The sequence below is a fragment of the Hemiscyllium ocellatum genome, chromosome 26, assembly GCF_020745735.1.
Source record: "Hemiscyllium ocellatum isolate sHemOce1 chromosome 26, sHemOce1.pat.X.cur, whole genome shotgun sequence".
Taxonomy (NCBI): Eukaryota; Metazoa; Chordata; class Chondrichthyes; order Orectolobiformes; family Hemiscylliidae; genus Hemiscyllium; species Hemiscyllium ocellatum.
The window spans coordinates 10,237,520-10,262,884 of record NC_083426.1 but is presented as its reverse complement, the minus strand read 5'-3'; the positions used below and the strand labels follow the sequence as shown (position 1 = coordinate 10,262,884).

The window sequence follows — 25,365 nt, the reverse complement described above, 5'->3', positions numbered from 1 at the left end:
GCTTGAAAGACAGAAAATTTGATAAAAACTCTTATAAGGAGATAGAATAAAGGGGTGGCGGGAGGGAGTGTGGAATGTACAGGGCCATGGAGAAAAAGCAATAGCGGGAGACAAATTCAACAGCTTTTTGGCATAAATTAGTCAAATGACCATCTGCTATGCTGGTCCATTCTGAGGATATATAACTAATGACCACTGGACTGTGTGCAGAGTTTCAGAAGAAAATACTTTGGTTTTCCCACTTTACTGATTCCCCCAGTGTTTGCTATAATTTCCTCAGGATTTCAGTGTGGAAGCTCTGATTTGCCAGCATAGTTGCATGGTAGCATTGATGCAGGATTAATAATCCAAAGACCTACGCTAAAACAACTAGATCATGAGCTCAAATCTCAAAATGACTCCAAGTGATTTAAATTCACTGATGAAATAGAGTCTGTAATTAAGAGGGGAAAAGCCAATATGTGCAATGGTGATTAGGAAATTATAGGATGGGCTCTTGTGCAGTGATGGTAGTGTCCCTGGCATTGGGTCAGGAGGTCTGGGTTCAAGGCCCACCTGCTCCAGAGATGAGTTAACTATGGCTTTTGACAGAGTTGTCAGGTCTAGTGGCAATCAAACTATTGCCTGAACTGTTTCTGAGTAAGTTTACACTATTGCTATGAGTCCTGTTTTCTGTGTATCTATGTATCCATCTTACCAGATTGTCCTCATGTGTTGTTATTAGCTGTGATGATCACAACTTGATGCATTCTGTTGTTGCCCTGCTGTTAAACCCTAGTCCATCTCTCTCTCTCTCTCTGGAACCATTTCAGACACAATCTGGAGAGCATGCTGTCTCATCAACCTCGGCCACCCTATGGGAAACCTGTAATGCCCCTTCCTCATGAAAGATGGATGCCGCCTGACTACGATAAGCCTCCAAACCCTGAAGCATCAGACTATGGAAGCTGGATGGAGCAGCACTCCAGGGCACCTTCTGAAATCGGTACAGCTGCTATTCACTCAAACCCTGTTTTGTTCATTTTGCCTTGCCCTGAGATCTTTAATTTGAAATCTGCCTTGTTTTATCGCAAACTCTTTTCACTAGATTCAAAATCCGGTTTTGATGATGCAGAGAAGGCAATGCTACCATTCTTGACAGTTCAAAAAAATATGGTGAGTCAACACATATCAAAAGACAATTTGCTGGTAGTTTCCATCCAAGTATTTTATTGCTACAAGTGGTTTGATAACTATTCTTACAAGCTATTGGATGTCTTTATTTCTGTTCTGCATGTGCTTGCTTACCTACATTTGTCCTGGTCCACCTTCATTGTAATGTTAAAATGTCCAACCTTATGCTTAAATCCCTTCCCCTCCCTATCTTTGTAAGCCCTTCCTGTACAATCCTCTGAGATTTCTGATTACCTACTACTCTGGGCTCATATGCACTCCTCAATTCCTTCACCATGTAGCTATGCCACCAGCTGTTCCAGCCTTAAACTCTAGCATTTCCTTCCCAAACCTTTCGGCCTCCCTCTCATCCCTTCCAAAGAAACCTCTTAAAACCTTGTGTATTTTTGCTGCTGCCCCACATTTCTTCCTCCCCTCTCTTTTACGTCATATTGATATATGGTTCCACATGATGTTAACTAGAACCCTGATACCTTAAACTGTGATTATTGTTGTGGTGTGTCCTGTCAGTGAGTTTCAGCATCAAATCTCATCCTCTCCCAAGTCATTTTCTGTCTCAAGTTATTTTGCCTCATCCATTGACATGTTGGAAGGATTTGCAAGTTGATAGTCAACCCATTTGACAGCATTATGAGCACACTATTCTTGGATATCTTGCCCTGGGTTGATTCTGGCTCTGTGGCAGGGACACTACCCACCTCAAGAGCATGACTTCAAATGAGCAGGAGTTCTGGCCATTGATTTGCTCCTCCTCTCACCCAGGGATGCAGGTAGGAACTGACATTGGAGATTCAGCCATTCAAACCTTCTGCGCCATTCAATTTGATCATGATTTATAACACAAGGTTCATCACCCATCACAGCTCTATAATCCTTTTATATCTTTATCCAACAGAAATCTATTGACCTCATCCATGAAATCATTAACTCTTTCACAGGATCTATAGCCCATTGAGAGGAAGCATTTCAGATTGCTACTTTCCTTAATTAAGAGCAAAATAAAAACAGGGCATGCTGGAAATCGGAAATAAAAACAGCGTGAGCTGGAGAAATTCAGCAAGGTAGAAGGGTTGGGTAGGGGGAGGGGACTCATTCTGGTCAGCCTGGGAGTGAGGGGCAGCTGAGTTTGAGTTCTGAGGGAAGGAAGAGGGTGGGCAAGGTCAGGTCCAGATAGTGGAATGGCGGAGTTGTTGTTGAGTTGAGGTCTGGTGGGGATGGGAAGCTGGGGCCAGGTATGGGGTCTGCTCAGGGGTTTATGAGAGGTGGGGGTAGGTGGGTTGGGGGGAAGTTGTTTGCTCCCTGGGGGGAAGTTTTATGTCAGGCTCAGGGAGCAATAAGTGGCAGTCCATCTGAGGACATATGAGGTAAATATGGGGCCAGGTTAATAGTTATTCAGGAGTTAGACTAATATTTTAACCCTTACTTGGTTTACTCAGATTTAAATAAAAACTTTTGGAGCATTCCAGGTATCAAGAATTGCTGAGCAGAGTCTTCAATTTCCCAGGCAATTCCTTTAGTGTTCCAAAGGGAATTCCATAAGATGCATTTACTATGTCTGTCTATGATGCATAACTACTGCGCAGCTAGTGGAAATTCTGCCTCTTCCAGACCTATCCTGCGCAATTTTTAAATTTTCAAACACTTTTATCAAATTGTCCCTCCACGTTCCAATCTCCAGTGAATACAAGTCAAGTGGAGTCTTGTTCCTAATTGCGACCGAGTTGGAAGCAGTTATATCAGCACAGTTCAGACTTGACCCTGGGATCTTCCTGGATTCTATGCTTGTTCATTGCACTTGTAAGCAGTTATTGTTGATACAGCACATTTATGATGCTGGATCAAGGTTCTCATTCATAGTGAGTGAAACTTTAAACGTTGAACACTTAATCTGCTAGTTTCTATAGGAACAAATGGAATGATCTTTACATGAGCCATAACACTAAACTAGGTAGTCATTGTTGTGGTAACTTAAAGCAGATGACATAGCACAAGCCCAAGTCTGAGTTGTGACCTGCAGGGATGGTGTGGAGTTAATTATGAGAGTCATAGAGACATACAGTACAGAAACAAATCTTTCTATCCAACTTGTCCATGCTGACCAAATTTCTCAAACTAAACTAGACTCGCTTGCCAATGTTTGACCCATATCCTTTAAACCTTTCCTATTCATGTACCTATCCAAATATCTTAAATGTAACTGTACCTGTATCTGACACTTCCCTCTGGCAGTTCATTTCACATATGAACCACCCTCTATGTGAAAAAGATCCCCTCAGCTCCCTTTTAAGTCTTTCTCCACTTACCTTTAAAATATGCCACTAGTTTTGAACTCACTCATGCTATGAAAACCACTTTTGCTATTCACCTTATCAATACCCCTCATGATTATATCAACCTCTATAAAAGTAACCCCTCAACCTCCTAAGCTCCAGTGCAAATAATCCCAGCAAACCAGCCTATACTTATAACTCAAGCCCTCCAGTCCTGTCAACATCTTAGTAAATCTTTTCTGAACCCTTTGCAATTTAATAGTGTCCTTCTTATAGCAGGGCAACCAGAACTGTACATAGTACTCCAAAGGTGGCCTCATCAATGCTTTGAAAAAACCTCAATATGTTGTCTCAATTCCTATACTCAATGGTCTGAGCAATGAAGGCAAGCAAGCTAGGTGCCTTCTTAAATACCCTGCATATCTGTGATGCAACTTTCAAAGAACTATGTACCCTAACCCCTCGGTATCTCTGTTCAACATTCTGGATTAGAGTGGTGCTGGAAAAGCAAACAGTTCAGGCAGCATCCGAGGAGCAGGAAAATCAAGGTTTCAGGCAAAAGCCCTTCGGCAGGAATAGAGCTGATGAAGGGCTTTTGCCCGAAACGCCGATTTTCCTGCTCCTTGGATGCTACCTGAACTGCTGTGCTTTTCCAGCACCACTCTAATCCAGACTCTGGTTTCCAGCATCTGCAGTCATTGTTTTTACCTAGTTGATCTCTGTTCAACAACACTACCCAGGGCCCTACCATTAACTGTATAGGCTTGCCCTTGTTTGTTTTATCAAAATGCAATACCTTGCATTTATCCAAACTAAACTCCATTTGCCACTCCTTAGCCCATTGACCCAATTGATCAAGATCCCTTTGTAATCTGAGGTAACCTTTTCACTGTTGGCTATACCACCAATTTTGATATCATCCACAAACATACTAATCATGCTTCCTAAATTCTCACCCAAATTGTTCATATAAATGAGCAACAAACTGGACCTTTGGAACAATGCTGGTCACAGGCCTCCAGTCTGAAAAACAAACTTCCATCGCCTAACCTCTGATTCCTACTGTCAAGCCAGTTTTGTATCAAACTGGCAAGCTCTCCCTGAATTCCATGTGATCTAACTTTACTAATTAGCTTACCATGCTGAATCTTATCAAAGGGTTTACTAAAGTCCAATTAGACAATGTTTACCACTTAGCCCTCATCAATCTTTTTGCTTACGTCCTCCACAACACATTGTGTTTCTAAGAATTAATGACAAATATATATTCCAAACGCACCAGATATGTTGGATCAGGTAACAAATAGCATATCCATCCTTGAAATATCAATAAGGATATTTTGCATCTGAACCTCTGCTGTATGTGACTCCATTGGTAGTAGGATGAGGGAATCTATGTAAAGCAGTGGTACATTATTGTCTATGCAAGTCATTTAGGACAAAGTTGTGCTGTGTAAAATTACAATACAGGAATGCGCTGTTCTGGGAAATATCATTACAATCCCAATATTCAAAAATGTTATATAAAATATCTTTCATCTATTGGTTTGATTTATCTACATTGATACAAGAGTAATCAACTGCCCTTTCCCTTTCACTAACACCACCCCACCCCTCAGTAAGGGGCTAAGCAATTTTTTTTAGCACACAGATATCATATTTGAATTAAAATGTAATTCCCTAGAAAATAAGAGTGTAGTTTCAAGGTTTTCTTGAGTGAGAGAGAAATCTCAGAATGCACCAAATACAAAAAAAGAAATAAAAATATGATATCAAATCAAGCCTATGCACAAACATCAAGAATAAGCTTACAGGGAACAGTGTTTGATCCTGACAGGAAGAACAAATGTTACACGAGGGGTTAAATTTTCCCTAGAATTCTTGAAGTGTTAAATTTTTAACTTGAGACCACAGTTTCACAGTGACTTGTATCCTCAGCAGTTGTTTTCCCAATTGGCTTTCTTACCAAGATTTATATTCCAAGATGATGAGGGAACAGTCAGAGAGAGAGAGAGAGAGATAGAGAAGGGTTCTATTTGTCACAAATTCATTTTTCTTGTTTCTGTTCTGTTGCTCAAACTTAGCTGTTGAAATAAAATTCTTTGTGAACTTCAGAGTCTACTTCCATTGTCTCTCCAACTGGCACTGAGATATAAAATCCTCATATACATGTGAATTAAACAGGAGATGTGAATTTCATGAAACTGATTCAGTTGCCTGGATTTAGTCTCTTTAGCTAAAATGGTAATATTAGCAAAGATGGTGAACTGCAACTAATGGGGTGTCTCAGGGGTCAGTTCTTGGACTTCAATTATTTACAATCTACACAAAATGATTTGCAAGCAAGAACAGAGTGAAACATAGCAACATTCATGGATGATATCAAAATAGGTGGGAAAGCAGACTGTGATGAGGAGATTAAGGGTTTCCAGTTGGCGATTCTAGGCTAGGAGAATGGACCAGAACCTGGGTGATGGAGCTGAATGTGGATAAGTGTGAGGTTGTTTATTGTGGCTGGAAAAATAAAAGGGCAAATTATTACTTAAATGAAAAGCAGATTCAAAGTGCGTCAGTGCAGAGGGATCTGGGTGTCCTTTGTGCAGGAATTACAGAAAGTGGGTGTGCAGGTGTAGCATATAATAAGAAAGGTAAATGGAATCTTGGCACTTATTGCAAAAGGACGCTTTTTAAAAGTAAAGAAATGTCACAATTATATAAGGCATCGATGAGACTACACCTGGAGTAATGTGCCCAGCTTTGGTCTCCTTCCTTGAGGAGGGATGTGCTGACACTGGATGCAGTTCAGAGGAGGTTCACCAGGTTGCTCCCAGGGATGAACGGGCTGGTGTACAAGGAGTGGTGGGATGGCTAGGGCTTGTACTCACTGGAATTCAGAAGAATGAGGGGGGATCTGATTGAGGTGTACAAAATACTAAAGGGATTGATAATGTGGATGTTGAACAGATGCTCCCCCTTGTGGAACAGTCTAGAACAGATCATAGATATAGAGTGAGAGAAGACAGATTCAAAATTTAAATGAGGAGAAACAACTTCTCCAGAGGGTGGAAATCACTGCCTGGAGCGGTGGAGGCAGAATCAATCAACAGATTCAAGAAAGAAATAGTTATGTTTCTAATGAAAAGCGGGATAAAGGGTGACAGGGAGCAGGCGGGAGAGTGGAGCTGAGACCAGCGTGAGAATCAGCCAAAATCATGTTAAATGTCAGAGCAGGCTTGAAGGGCTGAATTGCCTACTCCTGCTCCTAATTTATATGTTCCAATTACTTAAGTGGGATAATTGATCATTATCACATTCCTGTTTGTGGGGTATTTGTGTGGGTAAATTTGGCTGTTGTTTCCCATCTTTTGTGCTGAGCTTGTGAACGACAATGTATAAATGTAAGCCTTTCATTGTCACAAAAGCAGTGAATGGAATTATATATGAATGTGGTAACCAGCCTGTTATTCAAAGTATCCAGTGCAAATATCAGTCAATTGAATGGCATGTTGGCAAGCTTTCCATATGAGATATACTGTCTTTCTTTCTTGACAGGAAATCCTTAACCATGTCTTAGAAGATATTGAGCTGTTTAACAGTAAGCTTATTCAAGCTGTTAGCTCCAAATCTCAGAAAGAGAAGAAGAAAAAAAAGAAATCAAAAAAGCAGAAAGGTAAGTCTATCACTCAGGATCCTTTGTATTCCTGCTTTAGCTACAATTGCTATGTCCCAGCAGATGTTACAGCTAAATAGGTCAGATTCCAGACTGAAATCTAGCTTAGTAGATAATTTAAAAAACATTAATTACATGGTCTTTCATGAAAATCAGGCAGTATTACAGATTTGGTTTTTACAAGAAAACAGAAGTTTATCATGCAAAAGAAGTTAAGAAAAAAATGGAATACACAGAAATATCTACATGTAACATAAATTGAAAACTTTTGAAATTCATAGTAAAAGATAATATTCCATCTACTTAACAATTCCCTTTTACAGTACTCACATATCAGAGAGAATTCCCTTCTTTATTATAACTTGACTTAACTGTTGCTGTCAATTCCTGGACTTGAGCATTTGATAGCTTCTTTCTTCAGTATTCACACAACTGAGCTTAGACTTTCTCAGCTTCTAATAACTCCTTCATTCTTCTAACCAAACTTTTCTGGTCAGGAACTAAACTCCTTACATTGAGGTAATCTATTTCCTCACAGTTCTAAACTATTTCCTTTCTACTGGAGAAACTGTTTTACATATCTAACATCTGCCAGTGAACTGTCAACTGAAACCAAGCTAGACATGTTTCCTCTAAGCAAGAAGAAAACAAATGGCATTAAAATGTATATATAAATCATACACCTTATATCACGTAATGAATTGGCTTCAAATATTCTAGCTGGATGAAGTTCTGAAAACAGCAGTGGTATTTTGACTGTTATTATCAACGCTGTTCTATTTGGCAAAATCCTCGCCCCAGTCACATCTATGGGATAGTATGGTTAAACTATCTGATTTAACACATTTCTATTTTGTCTCTGGTGATCTGGAATTTAAATGTTCCAACGCTATACATGGACGAGTAAGTGCATTCAGCAACCCTCCGTTAACTGTGTTTTCTGCACATGTTTTCTGCAGAAGCACTCCCCCCTGAGGAAGATTATGTGGACTGCCTGCAGAAAATAAAATACGCCTTAAATATGATTGTAAGTACGAGAGTGGAGGAAGACAACAGGATTTTGCCATCACCACGCTGACGGGGAAAATCAATCACTGCAACATCTGTGTGTAACACATTAACATCGAGACCTCGTCTGAAGGATTTCATTCCTTTATGTTGCCCATCTCTCTGCTGTTTCAGTATTTGTTATCTCTGCTTAATTGAACCAAACACTCAATAAACTTTTCCAGAGAAGCTTGATAGCAAAACAGCTGTCCTAGCAAGACTATCAGATGGCTCCATGATCTATCCCTGTTCCTTTCTCTGTGCATTTGAATGCTATGTTGAAATTGTTACACTATTGCCATGGGGATTTCAGAATGAAATTCCTCCTGTAACACAATAAGGGGATTGCCCACCTTTCTCTACAATTAATGGTCAGGTAGCCATTTCGCCTCCAGCCCACAATTTCAATCATTTACTCTCTCCAGTGATGCACACTGGCAGCAGTCTATATGGTGTACATGATGTGCTCCTTTGACAGCACCTTCCAAACCTCACACTCAACTACCAGAAAGACAAAGGCAGCCGGCTCATTGGGAAAAGCACCTCCTGTAAGTTCCGCTGCAAGCCAAGCACCATCCTGATTTTGGAACAATAACTCCATTCCTTCACTGTCGCTGGGTTAAAATCCTGGGACCCCCCTCCCTAAGAGCTTTGTGGGTGTTCTTACACCACACAGTTCTCAGTGGTTCAAGAAGATGACCCAGCACCAGCGCTTTGAGGGCAATTCTGGGATGCAACAAGATGCTGGCTGAGCTAGCAATGACCACATCTCATAGTGACTCAAAAAAAGTGAAATTAAGTTGTCTCTGAGACACACAATTTTTGATATTGCAATTTTCTTACAAATAGAAGCAAAATTTAACAGAGTAATTTGGTTGGAAAAGATGCACGATTGCATATAATAACAACTTGAAGCCTACCTCAAAAAATGTTCAATTATACACCAGCATAGATCTGTTGGACCAAATGGCCTGTTTCTGGGCTATAAATACTATGCATTTGTTCATTGGCTTTTGCTCTAAATTGCTGGCAGAACATGTGAATTGTTACTGTTAAAGTTAATTGCAAAGTATTTAAAAGTGATGATGAATTCTGTTCTTTCTGTAGAGCCACCTAGATGCCCATCTCCAGAATCCAAGTGCTAATGATCTGGTTCACGTTTTGTTCAAGATTCTTGATTTTGTAAGTTACTGGTCCCGAACTTTTCAGTTTCTCTTTAACTCTGTTGTTCCTTAGCTTCATGTGCAATGACAAATTCTCCTTTGATGTGAGAGTGTATATCAAAAGGTATGGGGAAACTGTAGAGAAACAAATGAGAATAGTGCATGGCAATAGAGAAGCCAGGAGCCAAATAAGGTCCTTCTTTACTGACCTTTCTCTGATTTGTAAGAATTATTCAGTTCTGCGGCATCAACACATCTGTTAATTCCAACAAATCCTGCATGAGCTGAGTCAATAACCCACTATTGTGAATCTGAAATTGCCATTCCCTTCCCCGGAGTGAGAATGTTCATCATCTGTCGCTTTTCTCTTTCTCTCAGTAGTCTTGCTTGGAGAGATTTTGTAGCTTCATAGCTATTTTACAACGATGTGACCCAGAAAGAAGAATGGAGGAAGTAGGAGCAAATATGGGGGGCATAGTCACAGAATAATGGGATACCCAATTAAACCTGAGATGCGAAGGAAATCCTTCTCTCAGAGCGTAGTCAATGTCTGGAAATCTCTTTTGAAGAGAGTTGTGGAGTCTAGATCACTGGAAGTGTTTAAAAGGGAGGTAGCTAGGCTTTTGAGATATCAAGATATTGAGAACTATGAAGGTCTGACATGAATGAGAATTTGAGGTCTGAGGCAGATCAGCCATGATCTTATAGAATGGTGGGGCAGGCTTGAGGGGCTGAAGGGCTTACCCTTGCTCCTATTTTTACATTCTTAATTTCTGGGCGGTACGGTGGCACAGTGGTTAGCACTGCTGCCTCACAGTGTCTGAGACCCGGGTTCAATTCCCGACTCAGGTGACCAACTGTGTGGAGTTTGCACGTTCTCCCCGTGTCTGCGTGGGTTTCCTCCGGGTGCTCCGGTTTCCTCCCACAGTCCAAAGATGTGCGGGTCAGGTGAATTGGCCATGCTAAATTGCCCGTAGTCTTAGGTAAGGGGTAAATGTAGGGGTATGGGTGGGTTTCGCTTCGGCGGGTCGGTGTGGACTTGTTGGGCCGAAGGGCCTGTTTCCACACTGTAAGTAATCTAATCTAATCTAATCTAATCTCCCAAAATTTCATTGACAAGAACAGGTGTTTACAGAGTAGATCAAATACTGAGTAGGAATGAGCTTTGTTAAAACTTCTGGCCACAGAAAGTGCTGGAGGTTTGAGTATTCCTCAGTGAGTAATTCAACTCTGATGCATCAAAGCCTGTGCCCCCCAGTTGACAAGACCCAAGGCAGGAGTATGGTGGAATTCTAGGACAAAGTAAGGACTCTAGATGCTGGAGATCAGAGTCAAGAGTGGGAGTGCTGGAAAAGCACAGCAGGTCAGGCAGCATCCGCGGAGTGGGAGAATCAAGAGCACTTCATCACGAATTCTATGTGATGGAATTCTCTCCTCCTGCCCAGATGAAGGTGGTTCCAGCAACATGTGGCATTGAGAGAAAAAGGAGCCTGCATGGTTGGCATTCCATCCACATATTCTTTTTCCCAATTAGATTCCCTTTGGCTCAACCAGTCCACACCAACCCTCTGAAGAGTAATACATCCAGACCATTTCCCTCTGACTAATGCACCTAACACTATGGGCAATTTAGTGTGGCCAATTCACCTAACCTGCACCTCTTTAAACATTCAGCCCTTTCCACTGCCAGTGCACCCTGACAGCAATGTATTCCAGCTACAAGATTCACTGAGGAGGATGAAGGCAGAAAATGCATTGGAACATCTCCACCTGCAAGTTCCTTCCCAGCCCCATAGTGCCTCGATTCGAATATCTTGCTGATCCTTTACTGATACCAAAATCCTCAAACTCCCCTCTTAAAAGACACCACACCACATGGACAACAATGGTTCAATAAGGCAGTTCATAATCACCTTCGTATCGCAGGTGGGTATGAAGGTTAAACTTGACAGTGATGCCCACATCCTTGAAGTGAATAAAAATAATTGTGAGCAATTCTAAAAATGACAAATTTCTTCAAAGCTTTTGATCTTGAACTCATCAGGACAATTCATGAGAAAATCAGTTCAATGGGAAAAACAACACTTACACTGGAGGAGAAGAGAGTGCTAATTGGTTGGCAAGTGGAAACTAATCAAGGCATTGCTATGGAGAATGCATCTATTAATGCTGATTGACAGGATTTGTTTAAATTTTAAACTAAGCAGAGTCTAATTGATTAGGGTATTGCCCTGAGAAATGAGCCAATAAATGGCTGATACTATCCTGTTGAGCTAAAACAAGAGTTACAGTGTGTGTACATGTTCTGACTGTCAAGTATAGGGTTCTGTGTATTAATATACGTAACTTTCAGCATACCGATATGTGGCACACTGTGAGCCTGGCTGACAATCCTAAATTGGTTACATAAACCGAAATTACCAGAACAGCTCGGCAAGTTTCGCAGCATCCGTGGAGAGAAATCAGAGTTGGCATTTCAGGTCCAGTGACCCCCCTCCTCAGAACAGAGGAAGCAATTTCTGTTTTTGTTTCTGGGTTCCAGCATTTGCAGTTCTTTCAGTTTTATTTTAAATCCTAAATTGGTTGTCACATAGTTGTTGTCACACTCAGGATTATCCAGCAAATGTTACCCAAATTCCATCATCACGTGTAATCTCGGGCCCTGTGTTATGAATGTTATGGGCACAAACTGGTTGGATACAATCAGTATCTTGCCTATATGACTGAAAGGGCATGCTGTTTGATATGATCCATCAGTCTCTGGAGCATGCAGTGTAAATACACCACACTGACATTCGTTTTCAACATTACTTATTGTGTGATAAGCTTGACACCAGCATCCTGTTGGTGACAAACACCACTCATGTTGCTATTGCAAAGTAGCTTCGTGAAGCAGCTAGTTTCACTTGCTGCTCAAACCCTTCCAAGGATAATCTGAGGTACATTAGAAATGCCCACATTTCAGATCACAACAGTCCAATGGACGAGAAAGTCAGTATCCTGATAGTATTGCATTCATTGACGATTTCAATCAAATTGCCCCAGATATAAGTTTCTCTCTTGGTATAATGGTTAACTGGACCAGGAAACTTAGTCAAAACATGTGGCGTTGGCAAAGCACAGCAAGTCAAGCAGCATCCGAGGAGCAGGGCATAAACCCTTCATCAGGAACGCGTGAAACGTTGACTCTCCTGCTCCTCGGATGCTGCCTGACCTGCTGTGCTTTTCCAGCACCACACTCTCGACTCTGATCTCCAGCATCTGCAGTCCTCACTTTCTCCTAGACCAGGAAGCTCCCAGTCATGATCACAGATTTGGATGCTGAGTTTTACTGATTACAGAGAGTTGTTCACTCCTCACTCTGGCCTCACAATAGGCAAATGTACCTTCGGCCATCGGTAAGTAAAACTCTTCTTTCTGAACCCCGTGTCCAGGTCACACTCAGTGAGTTGAACTCATTGAATTACAGAGTGTTATGGTGTAGAAGGAGGCCGTATGACCCATCGTGCCTGCACCAGCTCGTTAAATTATCATTACCTAGTTCCTGCTTTCTCCCCATACCCTCGCACATTATTTTTATTCAAATAATTACCTAACTCCCTCTTAAATGCCTCCGTCGAAGCTGCCTCCGCTACATTTGCAGGCAGTGCATTCCATACCATAACAACATGCTGAGTGAAAAAAAGATTTTCCTCACATCATGCCTGCATATTTTGCAGATTGCTTTAAATCTATACTCTCTTGTTCCTATTATGAGCGGGGAATAGTTTCTCCCTATCTACTCTATGTAGACCACACATATTTTTGAAAATCTCGATCAGATCCATAATCCATATTGCTCTGAGGGAGACTGGGACTGTTGTGGTACTCCTATTTGGAGTCTTAAAGCAAAGCTCTGTTATCGCTCTCAGAAGGATGGTATTTGTCCGATGAAGACTCCAGACTCTTCAATTTTGGAGATTATGAGATTGGTTTTCTTTTGGAAAACTATGACACTATTTCAAAGACCAGTAGTGAGGTGCTCAGTCTTCACTCATCTAGTCAATGTCATGGAAATGTGTTATCTGGTCACGGTCAAGGTTGGATTAGTAGCCTTAATGTAGATAGGAAAAGGATTGAAATCCTGAAAGTAAGCTATAGGCCAAAAGGTAGGAAATTAAAAATCAGACCCTCAAAATCATTCATCTCAAAATTATTCCCAGTGATAAGGTCTAGTGAGCATCAGAAGTAGAGAACTAAGACCATCTTAGGATGAGAGATTTTCTATGCTAAAAGTTTATTTGTTTGTCCTGTTGAAAAAATGCGCTTTTCTCCTCAGATCCTGAACAATCTCCCAAAGCCTGACCTAGCGCAAAATGTGGTTCTACCTTTCCTGATCCCAAGTGCCATATATCTCCTCAGCTCAACCACGAGTGTGGAAGAACAGGTCATCTGGAAGTCTTTAGGAGATGCATGGAGCACGCCCAGGTGGGTGTATGATACAACAATCAGGAGTGTACTGTCTACCTTTATTGATCATTCATGGGTCCCATGAGTGTGAGATGGAGAGAGCTTTGTATAGTAGAAGATAGCGAGGGATGTGACTACTCCACATTGACCTGTTATAAGTCATGAGCTTGTGGCAGCTATTATGTAACTTACAATGTTACAATTGTTCATTATAAACACGTAATGAAGCAACTTTACCCTGGCTGCCTTCTTACCCAAGCAGAGCTCCTGGTCCAGATTTACATATGCAAATTATTCCAAATCAGCTCTTCCCTTTGTAATGGGATACCAGATCAAGCTAATCATATGATAACAGGGTCACAATCAGGTCACAGCCAATGCTCTGTGTCGGCCTTTAAGAAAATCATTCGATGGCGATGAACGTTTATAGCACTGAAAGATTAACTCCATCTCTCTCTCCACAGATGCTGCTTGGCCCGACTGAGTGTTTGACTGCATTTCCTGTTGTTCTTATAATGATGTTGCTGTTTTTAAATGCAGGTCAGATTGGCCAGGCGGTGAGAAATTTCCAAGTTATGTCCCCAAATTCTCTAGTGGTTGGGAAATGCCAGCCCTGGAACCGTTAAGATCTCCAACACCCAATCAGAGAGAACAGGTACTGGCTGGACAGGAAGTCCAATAGAATTGTTTATTAGTTTTCCTTAGGGAGAAAAACATCTGACAACATCCAGATGGCCCAAGCCAGCAGGAATTTTGGAGTGATAGATGATTGACTGGCTCTGTCTATGTTTGTCAACTTGGAAGGATCTTCATGTAATCCAGAAGATGATGATTTCAAGATCCATTCCAAAGAAGGGGTTCTGCAGACTAATTGTAGTCGATTTTCATACCTGTGTGGTTGACCGGTTATAATTAGATTAGATTAGATTCCCTACAGTGTGGAAACAGGCCCTTTGACCCTCCAAAGAGTAACCCACCCAGACCCATTTCCCTCTGATTAATGCATCAAATACTATGGGCAGTTTAGCATGGCCAATTCACCTGCCCTGCACATCTTTGGACTGTGGGAGGAAACTGGAGCACCCAGAGGAAACCCACGCAGACACAGGGAGAATGTGCAAACTCCACACAGTCAGTCGCCTGAGGCGGGATTTGAACCGGGACCCTGGTGCTGTGTAGCAGCAGTGCTAACCACTGAGCTACCATAACCAGAGTATGTTGCTCAACTGGTGCTTAGATTTGAAGTGACTTCCTTCTCAGAGATGAGGTGTGTAAGTATCTACCTTTAGCAAGTACAGGGACCTCATGTCACTCAGTACCTTCACATAGCAGAGAGCTCAGTGCCCACAACGCTGATGCTGGAGCAATGGATCTCCAATAGCAATTTCTGCATTTCAATGTTTAATTATACACTCACCTGAAGTGGTTTTAGGGATTTACACACTGTCAACCTCAGCAATATTTTGCCAGGACGTTTGCCTGAGGGAGTTTGCCACAATCATAGCGTCATACAGCTGTATAACACGGAAACAGATCCCCCCCAGTCCAACTCGTTCATGCCACCCAGATATCCTACATTAATCTAGTCCCATTTTCCAGTATTTGGCCCATATCCCTCTAAACCCTTCCTATTCATGTAGCCATCCAGATGCCTTTTAAACATTGTAATTGTACCAGCCTCCACAACTTCCTCTAGCAGCTCATTCCATACATGCACCACCCTCTGTGTAAAAAGGTTGCCCCTTAGATCCCTGAGAATGTTTTCCCCTCCCACCTTAAACCTATACCCTCTAGTTTTGGAATCCCATACCCTGGGGAAAAGATATTGGCTATTCACCCAGTCCATACCCGTCATGATTTTATAAACCTCTATAAAGTCACTCCTCAGTCTCCAATACTCCAGGGAAAATAGTCACAGCCTATTCAGCCTCTACCTACAGCTCAAACACTCCAACCCTTTCAAGTTTCACAACATCTTTCCTTTAGAAGGGAGACCAGAATTGCATACAGTATTCCAAAAGTGGCCTAACCAATGTTCTCCCAATTTCTAAATGCAATACTCTGGCCAATAAAGGCAAGCATACCAAATGCCTTCTTCAATATCCTAGAGACTCCACTTTAAAGGAGCTATGAACCTGCACTCCAAGGTTCTTTGTTCAGCAACACTTACCATTAAGTGTATAAGTTCTGTCCTGATTTGTCTTTCCAAAATGCATCACCTCACATTTATCTAAATTAAACTCCACCTGCCACTCCCTGGCCCATTGGCCCATCTGATCACGGTCCCATTGTACACTGAGGTAACCTTGTTCACTGTTCACTACACCTCCAATTTTGGAGTCATATGCAAACTTACTAACCATACCTCCTATGTTCACATCCAAATCATATATAGAAAAGATGAAAAGCAGTAGACCCAGCACTGATCCTTGTGGCACACTGCTAGTCACAGGCCTCTAGTCTGAAAAGCAATCCTCCACCACCACCTTCTACCTTTGAGCTACTTCTGTATCCAAATGGCTAGATCATAGAGTCATAGAGATATATAACACAGTAGCAGACCCTTCGGTCCAACATGTCCATGCCAATCGGTTATCCTAACCTAATCTAGTCCCATTTGCCAGCACTTGGCCCATATCCCTCTAAACCCTTCCTATTCATGTACCCATCCAGATGTCTTTTAAATGCCGTAATCATACCATCCTCCACCACTTCCTCTGGCAGCTCATTCCATTTACACATCACCCTCTGTGTGAAAAAGTTGTACCTTAGGTCCGTTTTGTATCTTTGCTCACACACCCTGGACCTATCCCCTCTAGTTCTAGACTCCCCCACCCCAGGGAAAAGACCTTGTCTTGGTCTCCCTGAATTTCATGTGATCTAACCTTGCTAACCAGTCTCCCATGGGGGACCCTGTTGAACACTTACAGAAGTCCACATGAATCACATCCACCCTCTTCCCTCATCAATCCTCTTTGTTACTTCTTCAAAAAATTCAATCAAGTTGGTGAGACGCGGTTTCCCGCGGTCAACTCGGCCTCCGCATTTCTTAAAGCACAATTGCAACTCACTTCCAAAGGATTTCACTGTCTGTGAGTACACTGAGTTTGTGAATGATGCTACATAAAATGCACTTCCTTTCACACGTGCTTCACAGCCAATGAACTGTTTTTGAAGCGCAGTCATCATTGCCGTGTAGGGGGTGGGGTCACCAGTTAGGAGAAAGTGAGGACTGCAGATGCTTGGAGATCAGAGCTGAAAATGTGTTGCTGGGAAAGCGCAGCAGGTCAGGCAGCATCCAAGGAGCAGGAGATCGACATCTCGGGCATGAGCCCTTCATGCCCAGGGTCACCAATTAGTTTGCAGGAAGTTCCCACAAATAACACAGCAATGACCTGGTTTAGTGGTATTGGCCCATTAACAGAAACAGACAGGGCCCCATGCTCTACTGTTTAAGAATGTGGTCAACACCAAGACAATTACATACCTCTGACAGGTCCATGTGGCTTCTGGCATTGTGATCACACACTGTATCATTCCAAGCTCCCTAGTTTGAATACGTATCTGGTCAGATTTGAACCACACTCCAGCAGAAGCAACGGTCTTCAGGTGACCTCCTGAGTTTAAATAAAATGAATGAATCTATGGGTGCTATGCAGAATAAGGGCTATTGGTCCTGTTCATGCATTACATGTTCATAAACACAGATGTTTCCTGCTGTACATCAGTGCACTCTTACATATAGACTTGATGCAAGCTCAGAAATTAACTTTACAAGAAACCTTCCTTTGGAGGGAAGCTTTGCTTTTCATTTGACCTCTTAAAATGTTGAATTGGAACAGCATTGAGAAACATTTCCACACTCCATTGAGAGGCTGCCCTCTTGTGGCATGACTGATGAATGGTTCGATTTGATGCATAACAATAAAAGCCTGCATTTAAATAGCACCTTTTACTCCGGGTTAAAAGTCCCAATTCATCTGGCAAGGGTATTATCCATCAACGTTTGCCATGCAGGGAGAAACATAGGACATGTGATGGAAATCTTGGTGGTAGAGTTACTTTTGGGGGTTTCTTCAAGTAGAAGAAATGGAGTGATTTACAGAGAGGATTCCAGAAGGAATGATTGCCAAAGGTGGAGCAACACAAAAATCAGGGATGTGTGAGGTGCCTGGACTGGACCTGTGTGGAAATCCTGCAGGGCTGTACGTTATGGAAGAAGGGAATGTTGTTTTTTGATCTTCTGGACAGTTCAATAGATTCTGATGGCCAACCCCACACTTAATCTCAAAAAGTTTTAAAGGAATCATGGAATTGTTATGGTGCAAATGGAGGCCATTCAGTCCATTATGTCTTCACTGGCTGTCTGAATGAGCATCTTACTATTCTCCTGCCCTTCCTTCATAATCTAATCATCTTGAGCCTTCTTGAATGCTTTGATTGAACCTGCTTCTGCTACACTTCAAGGCAGTGCATTTCAGACTTCAAACACTTATCATGTGAAATATTTCACATCGCAATTACTTTTTTTATAAATCATTTGAAATGCTCTCTAAATCTTGTTCCATTTGTGCATGGGGCAGTCTCTCCCTATCTACACCGTCCAGACCTCTCATGATTTTGAAAATACCAAACAAATCATCTCCTAGCTTTCACCTCTCCAAAGAATAAAGCCTGAACCTCTCAAATTTGGTGGCTCAGTGGTTAGCACTGCTGCCTCACAGCGTCAGGAACCCGGGTTCAATCCCAACTGTGGGCGACTGTCTGTGTGGAGTTTACACATTCTTCCTGCGTCTGCGTGGGTTTCCTCCCACAATCCAAAAGATGTGCAGGTTAGTTGGATTAGCCATGGGAAATGCAGAGTTACAGAGATGGGGCGGGTCTGGGTGGGATGCATTTCAGAGGGTCATTGTGGACTCGATAGGCTGAATGGCCTTTTTCTACACTGTAGGGATTTTTTCCTATGACAATCCTTCATCATAAATGAAGTTTCCCATCCCTGTAACCACTCTTGTGAATCTCCTCTACATTTTTTCCGATGCATTCACATTGTTCCTATAATGTGACACTGTTCACAATACTTCAGCTGAGGTCTAGCCAGTGTTGTATATAGGTTCAACGTAACCTGCTTACTCTAGTACTCTAGTATCAATAAAACCTATGATACTGTACAATTTATTAACTGCATTCAAGACTTGTCATGGCACTTCAACGATTTTCACAGATAAACCCAAGTCTCTTAGAATTACTACAGTGTGTGGAAACAGGCCATTCGGCCCTCAAGTCCACACTGACTCTCTGAAGAGCATCCCACCCAGACCCATCCCCCTATCCTATATTTCCCATGGCTAACCCACATATCTCTGAACACTATGGTCAATTTAGCATGGCCAACCCACCTAACCTGCATATCTTTGGACTGTGAGAGGAAACCGGAGCATCCAGAGGAAACCCACATAGATACGGAGAGAATGTGCAAACTCCACACAGTCACCCGCGACTGGGATTGAACCTGGGTCCCTGGTGTTGTGAGACAGCAGAACAGAGATAAGGAGAAACCTCTTCAGCCAGACAGTGGTGAATCTATGGAATTCATTGCCACAGAAGGCTGTGGAGGCCAGGTCATGGAGTATATTTAAGACTGAGATAGATAGGTTCTTGAGTAGCAAGGAGATCAAGGATTATGGGGAGAAAGTGAGAGAGTGGGGTTTGAGAAACTTATCAGCCTTGATTGAATGGCAGAGCAGACCAGATGGGTTGAATGACCTAACTTCTGCCCCTATGTCTTATGGTCTTATGGTCAGTGCAAACCGTTGAGCCATCATGCTGCCCTTTGCTCCTGCAGTGCCTTTATTTTACACTGTAGCTGTATGTTCTTTCTGCCAAAATGTATCACTTCATACTTCCCCACATTGAATTCCCCCTTGTCCACTCCAACAATGTCCATGTGAGGTTCTACACTGTCCTCTTCACTGTTTACAATTTTGCCTAGGATGTGTATCATGCACAAACTTTGAAATTGTCCCCTACACTCCCAAGATCATTGATATGAATCAAGGTAAAGCAAGAGTGCCAGCAGGGGAACTCCCCTGCAAAACCTCCTACAACCTGAAAAATTCCTGTTAACATTAACCTCTATTCCCCATGACTTGACCAAGTTTGTATCCATGACATAATAAAAAGTTATTTCTCAGAAGTCTGTTTTATGGCATTCAATGAAAATACAATCAGGGGACAAGAGTTGGCCTCTTGGCCCTTTGCAACTGTTTCCCCACTCAATAAGATCATGGCTGATCCGATTTTAACCTCAACTCTGTATTCCTGCATACCCCTGATCGTCTTTCAACCCTTTAGTAATCAAGAATCTATCTAGTTCTGCCTTAAAAATATTAAAAGATTCAGCTTCCTTTCAGGGATGACAATTCTAAAGTCTCACAATTCTCTGAGAGAAAAAAGTTGTTTCCTCATCTCTGTCTCAGATGAACAACCTTTTATTAAGCTGTGACCCCTAGTTCCAGATTCTCCCCAAAGAGGAAACATCCTTTCCACGTCCATCTGGTAAAGTCTTATATGTTTCAATTAGGTTATCCTTGACTCTTCCAAACTCCAAGATACAGGGCCTAGCCTGTCTAATCTTCTCTCAAAACAATCTGCTCATTCTGGATTTTAGCAAACCTTCTCTGAACTACTTCCAACACATTAACATTCTTCTGTAAGTACAACGACTGGTGCTGTACACAGTATTCCAGATGAAGTCTGACCAATGCCCTATATAGCTGAAGCATAACCTTTGTATTCTTGCATTCAATTTTCCTTACAATAAAAGACAACACTCTAATACAGAGTTATACAGCATGGATACAGACCCTTTGGTCCAACCTGTACATGCCAGTTTTAATACCAAACTAAACTAGTCTGCACTTGGCCCATATGCCTCTAAACATTTCCTATTTATGTACTTATCCAAAAGCCTATTAAATGTTGTAACTCTATTTGCATCCACCACTTCCTCTTGATGTTTTTCCACACATGAACCACCCTCTGTGTACAAAAAAATTGCCCCTTATGTTTTTTTCAATCTTTCTCCTCTCAGCTTAAAAATATGTCCCCTAGTCTTGAAATCTCCCACCCTAGGGGAAAGAAAAACTGCTGTTCACCTTATCTATACGCTTCATGATTTTATAAGCCTCAATGAGGTCACTCTTCATCTCCGATGCTCCAGTGAAAAATCTCCCAGCCTATCCAGCCTCTCCTTATAACTTAAACGTCTATTCCCAGATCATCTGAACACTTTTTGGAAGCCCTCTACACATCAATAGCTTTGCCTTCATGAAACCTCACTCTTAACTCTTTAGAGAACTCCAGCAGGTTAGTTCAACATGACTTTTCCCTGAACTTCCATGCTGCCTCTCCCTATTCATCCATGTGGTTTTTAATACTGACCCAAATTATCGTATCTAGCCTTTTGCTCACTACTTTGTAAGTGTTGGGCTTATCCTTACAAGCTTTTTGGTACAAGGGTGTAATGTTTGCAACATTCCAGCCATCTGTCATCACCCCCATGTCCAGGGAAGACTGAAGGGTCATGGCCAGTAGATGGAATGTCCACCATGAACATATTCATTGGGAATCTTATTCGGTTGATCAGAGTAAACCTGTGAAATAGGTCAGGCAACTGGATGGACATGTACGTGCAGTGCAGGAACTTTGACATTAAACCAGTGGTCATTCACAACTTTTTGATGTTACCTGCTATATCATTGGTATGTACTAATTAGAAAAACTGAGTAACTGTAGTTGAAACTGGTTCATTTAGTCCTATTTTTACTGATTTTTAAAATATCATTCAGGGTGTGATTTTGTTTTCATCTCTTTGAATTGTGCCTTTTGTTTTTTGTTTAGATGGAAGATCCACATGGTGGACCCTTTGATAGGTAAGTAGGATCTCATAAAGTAAATGTAAATAAGGAAGGTTTTTTTGACTATCTCTCTAGCCTTCTCATCACAACATCCACTGTAGCTCTTAGTTTTTTTAAATCATTCATGGGATATGGATGTCTCTGGCTAGGCAGCATTTATCCCCATCCCTTATTACCCAGAGGACGGTTTAAGAGTCAACCACATTGCTGTGGGTCTGGAGTCACATATAGGCCAGACCAGATAAGGACAGCAGATTTCTTCTCTGAAGTATGTTAGTTGACACAGATGGGATTTTCTTGACAATCAGCAATGGATTCATGGTCACCATTATACTCTTCATTCAGATTTTTAGTCATTTTAATTCAAATTCCACAAACTGCCATGGTGAGATTCAAACTCAGGTCTCTAGCACATTATTTGGGTCTCTGGATTAACAATCCAGCGATAATACCACTAGGCCACTGCTTATGAGACAGGTCTTAATTTTTTGAGGCTGCAATCAGATGCTGAGGAAATTTACCAGATTAGTACCAAGATTGAGGAGCTTCAAAATGCAGAGAGACTAGAGAAGCTGGGTTTGATCACTCAGTAACGTTGCAACCATACTGTGGCTTTAAGAGGTGTATTTCGTCTTTTTTGTAAAGAAGAAAGGTTGAGATTGAGGTGTTAAGCGGCCTGCTTAAAGCTAATAAAGTAAACAGCTTGTGAGGCCTTAGGGTGTTTTCTATATGGAACAATAGAAGCAGCCTGAGTGGGTGTGGTCAAGCTCCCACAGGAATATTTAGTTTTACCTTTCTGCAGTTGCTGGGGTCTTGAAGTAGGATGTGGATGCTCTTATTCCTTGAAAAGCTGGGGTTCTCTCCTGCTGCTAGATTTGTATGTGAGACAATCTATTATATTGAATTTGTCTGTGCCAAGGGTGTGTTAATGGGATATTACTACATTGGGACAGTTAATAAGCAGTAGTTAATACTTATATTATTTTGTCAAGCACTTTAATAGAGTAACAGTTAAGCTAATTGCTTTATTTTCTTTATTTTGTCTCTATTTTAACTGTAGTATAAAAATAAAGGGTGTTTTGCTTAATATTGAGTAGCTTTGAATCGAATTGCATTTAGAATACAACATCTTACAATTACCTTTAAAATCAGAAAAAGTTAGGATCTAAGTTACCTTCTTAATATATTTTGGGGGGAGGGGGAAATATGGTCTGGTCCATAACACAGTGTAACAAGAATGGCTTTGATAAGTAAGGATTCCTAAGGTAGGAGACTTGAAACCAAAGGCACTGATTTAAGATAATTGGCTCAATATGGAACAAAGGAGAGGTGAGGACCTTTTTCGGTCAGTGTAAGTTGTTATGAACTGGAAAACCTCAGCTTGAAAAGTTTTAACAGTAACTGACAAGAAAGAATTCTAGACTTGAAGGGGAACAAGTTTTAAGACTCTGGGAAAGTGCATTTGGATTGGACTAATTAGACAACTGTTTCATGTTGGTCTGAATAGCCTCATCCTGCAATTTATCTGAAGAAAGCCATCGACTGTAGATCACCCCTTCCTTGAATACTCTACCCCACATCTTTTTGTTGTAGCATCCAAATGATTCTTCAGTGGGTCCAGAGTGTTGGTCTCAATCACATTTTATATCGAGAATGTGGCAGCATCCGAGGAGCAGGAGAATCAACATTTCAGGCATAAGCCCTTCATCAGGAATGAGGCTTGTGGGCCGGGGGCCTGAGAGATAAACTGGGGTGAGGGGGTGCGGGTGGGGGTGGGACGGCGGTGGTGGTGTGACTTGGGAAAGCAGCTGAGAATGCGACAGACAGATGAAAGTGAGAGAGAAGGTGATAGGTCGGAGAGGAGGGTGAAGCGGATAAATGGGAAAGGTGATATACAGGTCAGGAAGGTGGTGCCAAGTTGGAGGGGTACTGTGGGGTGAAGGGAAATGAGGAAACAAGTGAAATCCATACATGATCAATGTGGATTTCACCAGTTTCCTCATTTTCCCTCCCCCAACATTATCCCAGTCCTAAGCCTCCAACTTGGCACTGATGAGGGTTTATGCCTGAAATGTCAATTCTCCTGTCCCTCAGATGCTGCCTGACCTGCTGTGCTTTCCTAGAACCATACTCTCGACTCTGATCACCAGCAGCTGCAATCCTCACTTTCTCTCAGTCACATTTTATGCTGAGTTTCAGTGAATCTCAACCTGTTAGTCAAGACTTCATTGATGTTGAAAGATTATAACGTGCTTATTTGGACTTGAATTGAGCAGCAAGAGGCTGACTTGGACAGGAAGCACCCTGATCTCAGCAATATTAAACCTGGTCGTGTATAAAACTTGGGCAGGTGATTATCTAGTGGTATTATCATCAGACTATTAATTTAGAAACTCAGCTAATGTTGTGGGGATCCCAGTTTGAATCTCCACCATGACAGATGCTGGAATTTGAATTCAATAAAAAATATCTGGAATTAAGAATCTACCGATGACCGTGAATCCATTGTCAAGTGTCAGAAAAACCCATCTGGTTCACTCATGTTCTTCAGGAAAGTAAATCTGCCATCCTCACCTGGTCTGACCTACATATGTCTCCAGACTCATGGCGATGGTTCCCTCTCAACTTCCCTCTCAACAGTCATTGCAAAGCCTCGCATAGACTGCAGTGGTTCAAGAGACAACTCACTTCCATCTTCTCAAGGGCAATTCGGAATGGTGTAGTAATTGCTGGTCAGCCAATGACACCCACAAGTGAATAAAATAACCTATGGGTCGTACTTGCCAAGCTAACAGCCAATTCTCAGTCTCCTCCCAAACCCCTGCCATTCCATTGCCCACCTGCTCCTGAGAATCGACAATGTTAAGCAGCAGGAGAGGTGACCAGCAACTGGCATGCAGATGTGTGGCAGAGGAGATGTTTCTGGTTGGGGACACATGCACGTCTTGGACCCAGGAATGAAGTCAGGGAGAATGTCATTTATTTTTTCCACTTTGGACCTCTTCAAGTTCCTCTTCCTGCAAGGCTTGGCTTCTGAGGTAACTGCAAAGGCATCTCCTCTCAGGCCTTTGATTGGAGAGACGTGCCTGATGTCCTTGGCTGAGCATTCATCTGGGGAGCAGGGTTGAGGTTGTTCCACTGGTTAAACGGATTAAGGGAAAATGCCAAACTCAGATCACTAGTTGGTTTCTGTTCTCTCATGACAGGCCACAGAAGGATCAACAATTTGCAAAAGCAATGTACGATTTCATGAAAAGAAAAAACAGAGAACTCACAGTCATGAAAGGTGATGTTCTTGAGGTGAGGAAAGTGTAATGTGCTGGTTTTAAAATTCTAAAAGAGATACAACGATTATAGGGATAACAACAGACACACAAACACACATCAGGAAAGATTGGACATGCTGATGAGGGCTTCTCTAGGAAGGAGTATGCTAAGGGGTGATCTGCTAGAGGGTTTTAAAAGTATGAAAGGGTGGAAAGAGGAAAAAATGTCTCTATTTATGGAGAAGTTCAAAGTCGGTGTGGACTTGTTGGGCCGAAGGGCCTGTTTCCACACTTAAGTAATCTAATCTAATCTAATACTTTATAGCTTTGTATGCAGCCGTGCCCCCTCCTGCACCAATGGCAATGTATTTGTTTGCAATATTCATGGCTTGATTAAATGCAGTCAAC

The 25,365-nt window shown here is 41.9% G+C and overlaps 1 protein-coding gene across 1 annotated transcript; it reads left to right on the top strand.

Moving 5' to 3' along the window:
• The first annotated feature begins 1,880 nt into the window (after window positions 1-1,880).
• LOC132828077 (epidermal growth factor receptor kinase substrate 8-like) lies at window positions 1,881-25,006 on the top strand. The gene is made up of 8 exons (XM_060844989.1): window positions 1,881-1,943; window positions 6,996-7,113; window positions 8,073-8,140; window positions 9,268-9,342; window positions 13,642-13,790; window positions 14,313-14,427; window positions 21,675-21,706; window positions 24,898-25,006. The coding sequence occupies exons 1-8, from the start codon at window positions 1,881-1,883 to the stop codon at window positions 25,004-25,006; spliced, it is 729 nt and encodes a 242-aa protein (XP_060700972.1).
• Window positions 25,007-25,365: the final 359 nt, after the last annotated feature.